We start from the raw sequence: 14,974 nt of genomic DNA on the forward strand, positions 1-14,974 counted from the left end.
TATCCATCGCGACGTGATGGCAAGGCAACCGATTGGCGATTGGTCTCAGACCGTGTGGTCTCAGCCGTCTCAGGCCACTCAGGCCGCAGGCCTCAGGGCCTTGCGTGCGTACATACCGGGTGAGTGTACACACGAAAATGAGCGTCAACAGCAGTCAGCAGCAGGATTCGAACAGCGAGCATATCGTCCAATCGCGACCGAGAACGTCAGGCGGCCACTTTCAAACTGTCGGGTCGCGATTGGTCGTTCCGTTCGCTGATCCGCGTATGTATGTACATAGTCGTGCACCGTCGGCTTGAGACTGTCATGGCGTCATCGCGACCGTCGGTCACGTCGGTGTAATCTCACGCTTCGACGACGAGGGTACACGTTGTGGTGTGTCTCACTTGGAATTTTCAACGTGCTTGGAATTTTCACGATGCCGTTCGCCCGATCGTCGCCGAGGATCGCACCATTGTAAATGGGAACGAGCAGAGCAAAGGTAACCGCGAGATGGAGGCGGAGCTCCTTCGAGAACCGAGACGACTGGTCCCTTGGCGTGTCGCGCGACTTCTCCGATTCGGGCTCGATCTCACGACGCTTCGGCCGAGTTGACAGCCGCAGCCGCGGCTGCGAATCGACAGCGAGCTCCGGCCTCTCCGTCAACAAGACGGTCGCTCCGTCAACAAGAAGCTCGCCGCGTCGCTCCGCGATTTGTTAACCCATCCCGCGATTGACGCCGGATACCTACGCGAGACGGGAATGACGGAAATGACGAGATTCCCGTACCATAAGCACGCGAAAATGACCCTTATCCGCCGCTCGTCGCTCACGGCAGTGAGAACTGAGAACGCTGACAACGCGACTGTCCTCACGTCTCTCCGTGTCTCGAAACCTTGAAAGTTTCACCTGTCGATCGTTACATCGGTCACCGTCGTCACCGATATGACTTGATATATGTGTCGACGACACGTGGCCAAGAAACTCGCAGCACACAATTGCGAAAGATGATGTTTATTTGACATTTAAAAAGTAGAATTAAAATTTTGTAGAGAGAGAGGTCAAAATGTAGTATATTTTACAACTTTCTTTTCATATTGAAATCTTTTTAATCCAGAAATTGATTTATCTTTACAAACACACATAATTAACTCATTCCAAAGATTAAATTCGTTCTAGTTAGTAATTTCCAAATTAGTAATTTGGAAAATCGTTAATTCTGGAGTCGGTGATCACGGACATCTCTAGCAAGAAATTAGAACTATATATTAATAATTTTGCTGGAGGAAGGAAATAAATATTATAGTTAGAAGAGGATGAAAAGTTATGTGCTCGGTTATGTGTATTTTGTGGAAAAGGTAGGGACACCATTAGCCACTATGCAGAGAATTGTGAGTTTACCAAAGATTGGCTTATAAAATTAGGAAGAAATAAAGAAGAAATAATAGATAAAATATGAAATGATGAAATAGATAGGGCTATAAGGAAAAGTATTGAAACAATTGTGGAAGGAGAAAGAAGCTAGAGTAAAGAAAAGTAGGTAGAATTATAAATATTAAGGTTGCGTGGAAGGTATGAGTGAGTTATTTTGTAAATCAGGTCCACTTCTTGGCATAAACTGAAGTTAATAAAGATTGATTAAAATACTAATATAACTTTGCTGCAAGCAGTTCTCGGACGGTTGAATTAATATTCACATATAAATACTAGTACTCCATTAATAGTAATATACTCAAACTTCCGGCGATACACTTCACCTGCTAGATCGCTATTTACGTGATATCTACACTTAATTCAATTCCTGAACGGATAGATCACTTTTTTGTTGTCGTCTATAGGATGTGTCACGGTGGGTCTCCGATATTCCCGGCGATTGATTAAGCGGCACCACACTCGTATAGTTGAAAAATACAGTATTTCCATAAACGACAAAAAACTGAAACCCATGAAAAGACCCAGCAAGCCTCCCGTACTCGCTGTAAATTGAATTTATGATTTCTTTTTCTTTTTAATCATACTACTTTTAATCATACTCGCTTACAGATACTTACACAGAAATTCAATGAATCCGAAGAGCTCGTTTTTTACGTATTTCGTGAATTGGGAGTCCACGAAGAACAGATGAACCACTGCCATGTTTTCCCTACATTAAAAATTGCAAGATTCGAATTGTAAGATGTTGTAAATTACATAAAAGAAAGAAAAAGATATGCGATATTGTGAATTTACTACGAAGGCGCCTGTAAGTAGGCAAGTCGTGGTAAGAGCCGGACATGATGAGAATAACGTACAGGGTGTCCTAATAAATCCTAATTCAACGACAGATCTTTCTTAACCTGCGTTTGATTTTTTTTTAGAGAAAACAAGGAAGTATCGTAATTTGCATCGATTAGCATTGAATTTAAATTGAAATTTTTATGACAATTTGTAAGGATAAAGTCTAATTATACTTAAGTGTTTTGTCGGGACACCGTGTACCCTAGAATCTGAATGTCAACCTGTTGCACCTCTTACACGCGTCAACGAGTATCCGCCGCTATTAAGGTGATTGGGCCATCAGAGCATGTCAAAGAAAAAAATCCGAATTAAATATATGTTATAAAAAAAACCTAAATACGCTTAAATTTGCAATTTTGAGAAGATCTGACGTCTAGTTTTTGAGATATTAAATCTCAAAGTTGGCATTTTTAATAGGTTTTATGGGAAATTGTACCGAAAACATACATTTTTCGAGAAGTTCATTCACTGTCTGTAAAGAAACAAGTTCAAAAAACTGAAAATAACATTATTTGATTCTTCTAGCACTTGTTAAGTATAAGACAAAACGACGTTGACGTGTAATAAGGCCAAAAATTCAATCAAAAGTTGATGAATCGTCGCGTTTCTTGTCGGCCTTTCGATCAGCTGTACGCGACGTGGACATGTGGCAACGCCGCGCCGTGTAGTGTTTCTTTCCACAGCACTATTCTTTTGCAAGCAAATCTCCCGTTATCGAAATTGTTTGTTACCTTCCATTATTTTTGAACATAAACACAATACATAACCTCACTCAAACACATGGCACTGGCATGATAGCTGCCTACAGCGAAGAGATGCAATGTCGCGACATTTCTCTTGTACGAATGTCAACTGAAGTCAAATCTTGAACTGTTTACATTTATCAGTAGATAAATTGATACGTCATCGAATGAAAAGTTACATTATAAAATCAGTAATTATACAAGTGTCTAGAATATATCCATAAAAATGGTTTTTCTTAAAATAAATTTTAGGCCTTATATTGACTCATATGGTACATGGCCCAATCACCTTAAGTTAAAGCTTTTATAATTAGTTTTATTACGTGAAGTAATTTATGTCTTTCTTCATATATCGTTTGTCGATTTGGAAGTTCGGTATCAGTTTGTTTTGCGAGAGCTCTACCCTGTAACTGATCTCGAAGCAGCCTGGCCAGCAATTGCAGCTTGGTCTGCGAGGAACGAAAGTTTGTGAATGACCACGCTGTTTTTGACCTCTCTAGAAAAAGGCATAACTCTGAGAAATAAACTCACATCTTCGTAATGTTGCTCGTCAAATCCTCGTCATAGAGCTTGACTTCCATAGCTCGTCTGGCACGTTTAGCGCATGGTTCGTCTTTCTTGCCGCAAATTGGCGTGTTTGATGATTCTGCAAATAATAGATGGTCTAGTAGATGGTTCTAGTAGATGGACGAGAAAATTAAAATAAATCTCGCCGTATTATGAAAGGTCTGTTTTAAGGATGTATCACGTATACCTTCCCAGCAAAAAGCATAGTAATCTGAGAAATCTAATATATATCGGTTGTATGCATACTTTAACGGTTGACTACTATTGCATATCATAACAAGGACATTAATATTACTGATTTTAGTGATTTTAACCATATTTTTTATAATTACTGGCAGCGTATTGCTTTTGTAAATATACTTAATAGATGTTCAAAACTTTTGGCTGGGAATCTTGCCTGAATCCAATTGCTAGAAACAAAAATTATACATACCTATATAATTTGGATAAAGACAGAAAGTAACGATTAAATATAATCAAAAATATCACGCAATAGTATAAAATATTATTATAAAAGGTAAATAAATACGCTGAATACAAAAATAAAAAGAAAAAATATCGAGCGAACAATACAAGAAGACGTGGCAACACCTCACTGTTGATATTACTTTTAACTGTTGGCTCCTCTGAACGCCCGACCAGTAGTACCCTTTACATCATTAAGAGATGCTGAGAAAAGGGAGGTTAGTAGTGAGATTAAAAAATGTTGAAATGTAATAAAAACCTACTTTTAAGGTATAAAGGCAAATGAGACATCAGAGGCCGTATATAAACATGGGCTGAAAATATCGGAAACCGGCAACAAAAATGTGAAAAACATATATAGTTACCGAGCTCGCAATGCGACGTTGCCGTGTTTTTAGGGTCGAACGCTAAGATCTGTGAGAGTGCTGCAGTTTTTATTTCTTTTCTCAAAAACTAGTCAGTGAATCATCGTGAAATTTATTGAGAATCTGTGTCAATGTATCCTCTATACACGGTAATTTTCTCAAGAATTGTTCTCTATTTTTTTTTTTATATTTGATAACCTGTTAATCTTTCATTAAGAATTCATACGAAATTAAAAAGTTAATAACTTTTAAACGGGTCGATCGCTTTAACACAGGTTTTTGGGATATATAAGTGCACAATCTCTGTAACCTTCATCCCTCTATTTTTACTTAAGCGATATACATCCTTAATTTCTCACCACTTCACCACCGTTAATTAGACAATTTTAGCATACATGTGACAATAGTTTTAACGATGACGTTATTTTTGGCCTCAGGCCTCATTTGTTTGTTCTCAAATTACATCAGAGATCGAGATATTTCTTCTGTAATATTTGAACTTAAACTCGAAAAATTTTTTTCTTTAATGACGTATGGCGTATTTGTTAGATGCACTAAATATTCTTATTTAGGAAATATGATCTAAATAGATCTAATAAATTTATTAAAAGTAAAAGGTTAATGATAATTACTTGGCATGTAGTACTGTACACAGTCGCAGAGCTGCTGCGTGAAATTCGCCTCGCACTCCAGAATGCAGTTTCTCTGCGTGTACGTCCGATAATAACGCAATTTTCTTTCGGCCGTGAAGAAGCACTTCCGCTTCCTTTGCGGTATGGAAATTATTGCTGGGTTGGCGGTCGATATTCGCGGCCGTACGATCACTCGGGTCTCCTCGCCCGGCGTGATCGCGAACGAGAAATCAGCGACTTTCGGTGTCTCCACAGGATTATGGAGCAGCATCTGCAATATTGTGATCATATCGTTTAGTATCGTCATTTTATCGGGGAGTGACGTTACATCATTGTAAAAAGGATTCTATAAGATCAGTCGATGCCTGACAATTCATAAACTTAAATTTTAACAAGAGAGAATGTGTTCGAAAGCGGACCGCGCGCGCGAGCGAGGACACGAACCGCGGATAGGAGGAGACAGTCAAAACGCCGAGTTAACGGACAATCACAGTTTATTTGTCTATTTACACTATTTACAAGAGCTGAATCGCAATTATAACGAAGGAAGAGATCGTGTCGCGAAAGCGTAAGAGCGAAAGTTAAGCGAGCGAAAGAGCGAGCAACTCTAAGTACTAAGCGCGCGAAAGAAAACGGAGCAAGCAACTCGAATTATTGACAGCGGCAACTCGGAACGCAGAGAGCGACTGGCCCCGTTGCCAGGGGCGCGTGTCTCTTTAAGCTCTCGGGGGCTTCTCGCAAATTCGAGACCTTTCGATACACGCCTCTCCGAGAGAAGTCCCCGAGAGATGCGCGATCGACAATTATAAACAGAAAACAGAGGAAACAAAGCGAACAAAGAATGCCTTGTCTCCACTGTTTACTCATTTGATCGTCACGGCGAAAGTCACGGCGATAACGCTCAAGTCTCGGTGCTCGCAATTGCCGTGCTGAAACGCTAATTTGTATTTTCGACTTCGCTATCGTTAGAACCGTTTAAGCAATCTTAAACAGAATGAGAGAGAGAGAGAGAGAGAGACTTGTTGTACATTAACTATTTTCCTAAGAGAATGTTTCCAAAATCGCCCTTTGATAAGCTCTCACCTACGAGAGGGCAAAAAGGAAAATAAAAAGAAGAGTTTTTATTACGTAAGACTCACTTTAAAGCCCGCGCCGGCAGTCGACGAACAATAATACTCATTCATATCAACATCAAGAGCCAAAGTCAAGCCGTAAATCAGTCCAGCACCATAAGGTCTCCATGGTATAACATCCGCTGACATACTCGCATCATATCCCTTTTCAGCATTCCAATCAACGCTCTCGGATGGATACGTTATATTCAGGTCGGGCCAGTCGCGTCTGAAATCCCGTTAGCAGATTTTCAGTCATGGACTATATTTGGCTCGTATTCATCAATTTCACAACTATGCGAGTTTAGCTGATCACACTTCACTCACGCGTTATAGAAGAGATGTTTCTTGGTCACCGAGTTGAAATTACAACAAATGCCCTCGTCGGTCATGGTAGGATTAAAAATCCTTTCGCAATCGGTCTGATTCCCGTGCCAAAGGCAGTAATATAACATGTCTGTGCACGGTTGGGATACCTTGAGCAAAGAAATGAAGAAATAGAATCATTTTCCAACAACGTAATTTAAGATAATTTCAATCTCGTCAACTTTGAAAGACATGACTTTAGTTCTTATAATTATTGTATAATTAATTTTTCTCGGTATATATCAAATGCGTGTACGAAATGAAGCTATGTACATTGATCATAAACCGTAGCATCCTGTCCCAGTCTACAGTCTGTTGCTCGTAAGTTACGTTGCTTTCCGAATTGCAAATATCTTCCATTAATAGCTTATCCAATTCATCGAGCCTAACAAAAAGAAAATCGTGAAAATTTCTTTTTTATATATATTTTTTAATAATTATTTTTGGCGATGGTATTTATTTATTATAATAATTACTGATTATTATAGAGTAATAAGTTAGATTTAATGCACACTTTACCCACGCTCGATCCGTTTTGCCTCCGTCTTTTTCACTTTATTCATGTTGCATATTGTTACAGAGGGAAACGGAAATTCATTAAGGGAAATCGGATCGGGACTCAAAGAAATAATGATGGGAGCTCCGTTCCATTTCTGATAGAGATAACAAATGTAATATATGGCCACTGTTAGCGCGGTAGTGAACGAGATTATCCAAAATATTCTGCAATAAAAGATGCATCTAGTGTTAAAACATTTATGTAAAATTCTGTAAAGCAAATACTTATAACTGATGACTCATTTATTAATTATGCCTTATGTTTTTGGTTTTCGGTTTCGGTTTCGGTCAAAATTAAACAAGATTATTTCGGTCGAACTCTAGATAGAAGTATATAATATATATTTTTTAATATACATAGATAATGTGCATATACATGTATTTTATAATTATTAATTCTATATTACATTGAAAATTGTGTTTTAATAATTCGGTCTTTAACCGACTTTTACCCAACAGTATATTCTGATAGATCATGGCATACTTTCTTTGTAAACTTTTTGAATTTTTGCAATATCTTCAAAATTGAAGAAAATATAGTACACGAAAATGTGCGTGACGTCATAATGTTGTTGCGAAATCTTTTGAAGTTGCCGTCATCAAAGAAACTTTAGAAAGCTATAACTTTCTCAAATTTAGGTTTTTTTTTTTAAATTCAAAAAGTACTAAAAATCGGCTTAGATTCTCTACATTAATTATGGATACCGCTTAATAAAAAAATTTTACTTGAGAACCCAATTGTTGGAAAATTACGATCTCTGTTTTGTGGAACTTGAGACTCGAAAATGCCCAAAATGAAAGAACCCCTTATGCAAATTTTAGAATTTATTAGACAGAGAACTTTATACCTTTCTACGATTGACAATCCTGAGTCACCGACGTAACGCAAACCGTGAAGGGTGCTGTACGAGCAATACTGCTTGGCAAGCTCACTGATCTCTGTGCATCTTTCATGCTTCTTCCCAGTTTTCGATCTAAGAGCAATACTAGTTTGGATAGATGATATATTATTGGCATTTATATATTAATTAAAGGGACCTCTACCTTTCCGTTTTTCCGTTCGCTTGATCATTGTTTTTGTTAGCGGGTGATTCCTTCTTTGCGAACAGATTGTTGTATCTCGATCTCAGGGTGAAATCTTGCGACCGATAAATACCCTACGCATAATTATACGCTTATATCAAGATATGTTTGTTCGTACTACTCATGTTTTATCTTCGATTGGTAGCGCGTCGAGATACGCATTGACACTCTTTTCGCGGCGTTCAACTTCTTCGCGCGGAATTGATTTCAGAGACTTCCCGGGTGTTAATCTTACCTTCGTGTGATCGCGAGACGCGAATCCTTCCAATCGTTGGGGCGGCCTGTAGGGATTCTGCAGGTGCACGGTGTTAACGGAGTACGACGGGATGGCGTCGTTGCTGGTCTTTAGATAATCAAGCGACGCTCTATCGGCGGTGTTGTAATAATTCTCATTGGAATTGCGGTTGTAGGTTCGCGACGGCATCACGGGCGCATTGAATATCTTCATGCGGACGTAATCGGGCGCTCGGTCGACATTCGAGGTAAGATGCGTTAAAATTTGCGCGTCGTTCCACAGGTTGAAGGTCGGCCTCTTCTTCTCTCGCTCCGAAGAATCCTCCATTTCACGATCATTCTCTCTCTTGATTCATTGCGATGTCGTTCAACTCGTTCGATGATTTTATCTCTTAACGCAGGCCCTATTAAATCGCTTAGTTCGGTAAATTTGGAAAAAAAAGAATGTTGCTTGCATTTGCGTTTCTTTCTCCTTTTCTGATTACGTAGATCGACGATCTTTCATCACGCGATCACGCCTTTAACCGAGAATTTTATCGCATAAAAGATTTTAATAATTGACAAAAACATTTCTTTTTTTTCGATTAGCATTAAATCCTACATTAGTATTAATTAATGTTATTTATTGCATAGCAATTTTCCTTATCGTACGAAAGGCGAACGTTTATCGTGAATCTCGTCGGGTAATACTGTCGCCTAATCAGGAAGAAGCTCCTTCTGTCGCGTGACTTTTCCAAACTACCCCCCAAGACGGCCGACAGCTGACTGAAGTGTCACAATAGTGGCGAGTGTCCTTCCAACTTTGGCGATACGACACTCGTAAGCCTCGTAGACCCTTGTGCTCATGTGCGTGTGCGCACTCATGATCTTCCAGATAAAAGAATATTATTGTTATTCTAACATTGTTGTACTAACGAGAGATAAGATCGCAAACAACCGACATAAACGTGGCGATTGCGACTCTAAATTACGTTATTTTACTTCTTGTGGAGGAACATAGAGAGTCAGATTTGACTCTAATGAACAGATTCTTCGATAGATCTTTGAATTTAATTTTTTTTTCTAAAGAAAATTTCTGACGAATCATAAACTGTGGAAAGTACCTATACGTACGGAAAGAACAATTTTCTTGAAGTATTTAAAAATTTAGCTAGATACAGATCTGAAAATAATTTTGGTAAAAGTTTACAATAACTTACACAGCTCGGATTACTTTGACCTTGACATATGTTGTCAAGGACATAATACTGAGTAACTTTTCCTTATAACTTAACCGGCGGTTGCTTTTTATTAAAAAGTTATTAACAAAAAAAAGTTTGGCGACCTCACACCGATTTCAATGACCTTGATATATGTTGTCAAGGTCATGACCCCGAGTGACCTTCAGAAGGTTTTAGCCGTTGCTCATTATTCGTTAAAAAGTTATTAACAAAAAAAGTTTGGAAAATACGTAGGTTAGATGACGCGCTTTACAAGTATTTAACTGTTTAAAGCGCGTCACTAATCTACATAGGTTAGATGACGCGCTTTAACAGTATTTAATTGTTTAAAACGCGTCAACTAACCCATGCGTAAACTATTTCGGGGCTACCGCACCTCCCCCGAAAGCAGGGGGGGGGGTGTGGATGAACCTCCGGTTCGCGTGAAAAGTATATGCGTGAACTATTTCGGGGCTACCGCATTTCCCCCGAAAGCAGGGGCGTGTGGGTGAACCTCGGTTCGCGTGAAAAGTGTATGCGTGAACTATTTTGACATATATATTAGTCATTTATGCCTTCCAATACTCAAAATAGCTGCTATATTTTTCAAACTTTTTTTGTTTATAACTTTTTAATAAGCAGCGACCGCCGACTAAGTTATAAGGAAAAGTTACTCAGTATTATGTCCTTGACAACATATGTCAAGGTCAAAGTAATCCGAGCTGTGTAAGTTATTGTAAACTTTTACCATAATTTTGTTGCACCATCAAAATAATTATGTTATTATGTAGAACACTCAAACTGATGATTGTTAAAATGATTCATCATGATCAAAATTTTTTACAGCATTATCATCATACTTCAACGACCTACTATAATTTTTCTTTACTTCAGCAAAACCGTTCTTTCCATACGGCGACCGCGGCAGAATCGTATCTATCTCGCCATAATGTGCTTACACCACAAGAACCTCTTTGAGTCAGTCGTTATCCGATTATCCCCAGCGCGGCATTTTTATACATTGACGTGGGAAAAGACAATAAACGTCGCGTGAAAGTACAGTTACGTTTGTAAAATTACGGCTGTAAAACGTTTGATAAGCGTGGCTTATCTCTCTGGAATATCTGTTCTCTCATGTGCGGGATATCTCGTTTAACATAAACGAGTACACAAAAGTGGCGTGCCACTTTTTTTCTCAGTAATCGAGTGCACATCCTTTCGATACGATCCGACGCTCTACTTATTGTTAGATCCTTCAAATTGCCCTCGGTATTTACGATCACGAGTCCGTCGTGATGCCGTGATGTGGTATAGATAGAGAAAAGGAGGGATGCATTCGCGGAGAAGAGCACATTTTTCTCAAGGTAACGAGACATCGGACATGAACATTCGATCGCGGAGATAATTTTACCCGACCCCTTCGTTGGCAGAGAGAATTCGACAAAAAGCGCCCAAAATGGCAGGAAAATTTTTTATCCTAAAAATTTGTACCCTGGAGTTTTTGAGGGCCCCTGATTACGAATCTGAACTTAAAATTCGAAAATTCAAAATGGCAAATTTCATCCCAATCAAGTAATTTTTTGCATTTTTATCCGCCATTTTGGATCCGCCATTTTGAATTTGCAAATTTTGAATTCAGATTTGTAATCAGCGACCCCAAAAACCCCCGTGTAAGACTTGGATGCCAAATCGGAGCAAGTTATAGGAAAAAAAAATTGACGCACTATTGCGTCAATGCCACACAGGGCACCGATTAATTTGACGCACTATTGCGTCAATGCCAACGAAGGGATTAAGGTCTGAACACAATAGAAAGGTACAAGCAATAGGAATAGGGAATAACACAGGCAACAAAAATAATCATGTTTCAACTTATGATAAAACTGAATCACTGGTGATTAATCGCGTACTACAGGCAATAGAAAACAGAAATCTAACGCGTCAGAATAGTTATTTGTGTAACAAGTGTCGTAAACTCCGCACCCGAGAATTTTCATCTTTACACACGACTTACACTCCCTATTTTATGTGGCAAGTGCCTGGAAAGTGGTCTATCACGCACGCGTAGCGTGCGTAATGGGGCACTTTCCATGCACGTGTTGCATAAATTTTATTTCTATTGCCTATTTCATATTCCATTGCGTTAATATTACAGTTTTTAGCAGGGATGGGCATTATTCACTAATTTTTTATTTCAATAACAAAAAATTAAAGAAAAAAATGTATTCATAATTCGCCTAATTATTGCCAACTTAATTGTATGTTAAAAACAAAAGTTATAAAATAACTTTTATTTATTATTCAGAATTTGTAGAATAAATAAAAATAATAGTTTTACTCATTATTCGAAATGAATCAAATAACAAGTAAATTTTTATTTTTACGAGTGGCCAAATAACGAATAATTTTTCTTATATATTTTATTATTTAATGGAAAGGGGAATAATGAATAATTTTTTATTCATTATTTAATTAAAAGGCGAATTATGAATACATTTTTATTTATCAATCGCCAATGATGGAATGTCATTCATGTCCATCTCTGCTTACCAGAAAGATAAATTGAAATGTGGTTATTTCTATTGCTTGTCTTATGTCCATTTCTACCAAAGTAGATTAACTTTAACCGCGATTTAACTTACTTTTCATCTTCTTCTAGTTCTTAAAATTAGAGAAAGATAAAAGATAAGTTAAACCAAGATCAAAATTAATCTGCATTGGTAGAAACGGATATTATTCCCTGTTCCTATTGCCTGTACTTTTATATTGTGTTCAGGTTTTTCCTCATTTAAATCGCGCACTGAACGACCAAACGAAAGTTTCCCCCGTTGATCGGGGGCGGAAAGGCCATCATTCTGTTTACGATAACGCGCGCAAGAGAAAGGAAAAAAATGTGCCGTAATGGTGCATCACATTGCTTCGCGCGCGTCATTACAATGTATATGGCGATTTGCAATCGCCGTTACAAATCGCATCGATCGCGTGTCGATGCAAAGCACAGGATATAGATCAATCAGGAAGTGCAAAAGCGCATATTGTCGCGCGATTATGGGCTGTTATGCGTTATATTTTAACCGCAACGTAACGGGGACGGAGCTTTCCTCGCTCTGCGCGATCACTATCCTTATAAGCAAGGGTGACGTTAATTAATAAAAACGTCCGCGTCCGCGAGCAAGCTTATCTCGCGTCACTGCGGTCGTGCGCGTGAATTTCCTTCTATTCTGCGCTGTTTTGCCTTTCGAAAATAGAATTTGTACTGTTAAATTGAATTATTAAATTGATATCATAATGAAATTAATTGCGTTACAAATGATATTATTAAATTAGTTGTAAATTGTGACGTTTTGATTTAATTTAATAATGTATTTATTGATTTAATCATTCAATCGTGTACCATCATGCTTGTTATATGATATTACAAATTACATTATTAAATTGAAATTATTAAATAATCTGTATGCAATGCGTAACTTTAATATCCGAAGAATACGTTAACATTTTTTAATTAAATTAATGACGTCGATCGTCAAAAGCATGGGAGATGTGAACAGTTCGTATCATATAGAGTGTCTCATGACTCGAGATCCATACATTAAGGACGTGTTATTGAAGTCATTTAAAGTTGAAACGAGTTGAAATTATTTAATAAACATATGTCCGTATAAGAACTACAACCATTGAAAGTTGATATAAATATATGAAAAAGGAAAGAAAAAGACATTTAATTTAACTTGTTTATTTACAAACAAGTTAAATAAGTTAAGTTATTTATAAACAAGTTAAATTAAATATCTTTTTTTTTTCTTTTTTCAAATATCTACATCGACTTTCAATGGCTGTAGTTCTGTTAGGAAGCATTTACGGACATATATTTATTAAACAATTTCAATTCTAAATGACTTCAATAACACGTCCTTAATGTATGGACCTCCCTGCAGTAATGGGACACCCTGCAATGTATAATCATTATAACGTAAAACCCAATGCGCCCCGTTCGAACTTTCCCCGTCATCTTTAAAGTCCACAGCCGATCAGTCAGGTCGTTATCGTAAACACAATGATGTTGGCGCAGAGGGTGACAACGCAATAGAAAAGCGTATGGAATGGAAAACCACCGCGGTAGCCTCACGCAATTTTCCATCGTCGTGCATAACAAGACAAGAGTTATAGAGTGGTTACAGACTTGTCTGCGGTGGAAATGTTTCGTGACTGCCCCCTCTGATGGATCGTCGCGTCTCAGCGTAATTACAAGGCAAACATTCGTGTTATCCTTATCGATGTTCAACGGCACGGCATGCGGCACCTTACGCGAGTCGCGCGACCGGCTGACGTTCGTATCTCGAGCGAAATGTCCCCCTCGATGTTTGCCGGGGTGGTCGACGGCGGCAATGATACGCCTGTCTATGAAATTGCGGACGTTTGGCAGCGAAAGCAATTTGCCGGATAGACATCGGTAATCGGACAATTTTTCGTCACACCTTGATTCGACGAAATTGATTTGACGACGCGGAATACATCGATCACGCGCGCCGGAGCGATTAATTAATCTTTTATTCATAGAACTGGTCAATGATAAATGATCAAAACATTTTACGAAAAGAACAGCTGAATAATTCACGTTGATTACGATAATGCAAAACCGTCGAGAGGAATTTTACGGAGGAGTTGAACGGAATATATAACTACTAATTATACGACCTGCGTGCTTTAAATAGGGGGACCTTGCCGCGAGCGGCGGCAAGGTCGGGCTTTTTCCAGATAAATACTCTTTGTACATAACGGGCGATATTAGGTCACCGGCGTTTGTTCTGCAACGACGATGTCATAAGCGACGATAATGATTATACATGAGTGACGAGAGACGACGCGCTTTTTAAATACACACGTGATTCTATCGGTACAATTAACGGCGCGATATTACTCATGGAATTATGATATTCTGATAACAGTCAACTGTGATAGTTTATTACGTTCCTACTTTGACATCGTATAATTAGTAATCATATCGAATTGAATTAGAAAAAGTGTAGTGGATCTAGGCCAGCCTGTAAATAAGGCAAATAATTAACTCGCGACATAAAAAAAATTTAAGTAAAAATTAGTTTTTATTTAAAATTAATTACAGTTTCTTATATTATTTACAATGTACATACATTTATCTCGACGAAATCAAATTGACGCGTAAATCGCAGTTTATTTAATTTTATATTGTTGATTTTTACTTATTAATAAAATGATTCAGTCATTTGTTATAGGCAAAATGTCGTGCAGGACTAGAAAGCGAAAAGAGGATGAGGAGCGAAAAGTTAACGATGGGGAGCAGGATAATTTTTTTACCGACGAGATGAGGGAGGAAATGGAAACGATGTGGGAGGTAATTAAGATTACTCATAA

At 38.2% G+C, this 14,974-nt stretch overlaps 2 protein-coding genes across 6 annotated transcripts in view; one reads left to right on the plus strand and one right to left on the minus strand.

Annotated features, from left to right (window-relative positions):
• Window positions 1-287: 287 nt before the first annotated feature.
• Window positions 288-14,974, plus strand: part of LOC112465703 (putative uncharacterized protein DDB_G0282133) — a 23,006-nt gene continuing 8,319 nt past the window's right edge. Inside the window, exons 1-2 of the mRNA XM_025033393.1 lie at window positions 288-481; window positions 14,823-14,972. Coding sequence (XP_024889161.1) covers window positions 461-481; window positions 14,823-14,972 — 171 coding nt within the window. The 5' untranslated portion in view covers window positions 288-460. The remainder of the gene's footprint in view (window positions 482-14,822; window positions 14,973-14,974) is intronic.
• On the minus strand, window positions 665-14,816 carry LOC112465704 (pickpocket protein 28-like). 5 transcript variants are annotated; one of them, XM_025033395.1, is made up of 13 exons: window positions 13,764-14,816; window positions 8,383-8,785; window positions 8,109-8,221; window positions 7,913-8,050; window positions 7,026-7,229; window positions 6,780-6,891; window positions 6,468-6,616; window positions 6,168-6,369; window positions 5,029-5,299; window positions 3,531-3,645; window positions 3,323-3,448; window positions 2,031-2,122; window positions 665-1,955 (listed from the first exon to the last, which is right to left on the minus strand). In XM_025033395.1, exons 2-13 carry the CDS (start codon window positions 8,707-8,709, stop codon window positions 1,774-1,776), a joined length of 2,031 nt encoding a protein of 676 aa, XP_024889163.1. In that variant the 5' UTR covers window positions 8,710-8,785; window positions 13,764-14,816; the 3' UTR covers window positions 665-1,773. The 5 variants fall into 5 exon arrangements, with proteins under 5 accessions (XP_024889163.1, XP_024889164.1, XP_024889165.1 ...); XM_025033396.1 differs by lacking the exon at window positions 13,764-14,816 and adding an exon at window positions 9,033-9,572; XM_025033397.1 differs by lacking the exon at window positions 13,764-14,816 and having other exon boundaries at window positions 7,913-8,038; window positions 8,383-9,572.

This window comes from Temnothorax curvispinosus, unplaced genomic scaffold (genome assembly GCF_003070985.1).
Source record: "Temnothorax curvispinosus isolate PA1 unplaced genomic scaffold, ASM307098v1 QBEX01015436.1, whole genome shotgun sequence".
In the NCBI taxonomy this organism is placed as follows: Eukaryota; Metazoa; Arthropoda; class Insecta; order Hymenoptera; family Formicidae; genus Temnothorax; species Temnothorax curvispinosus.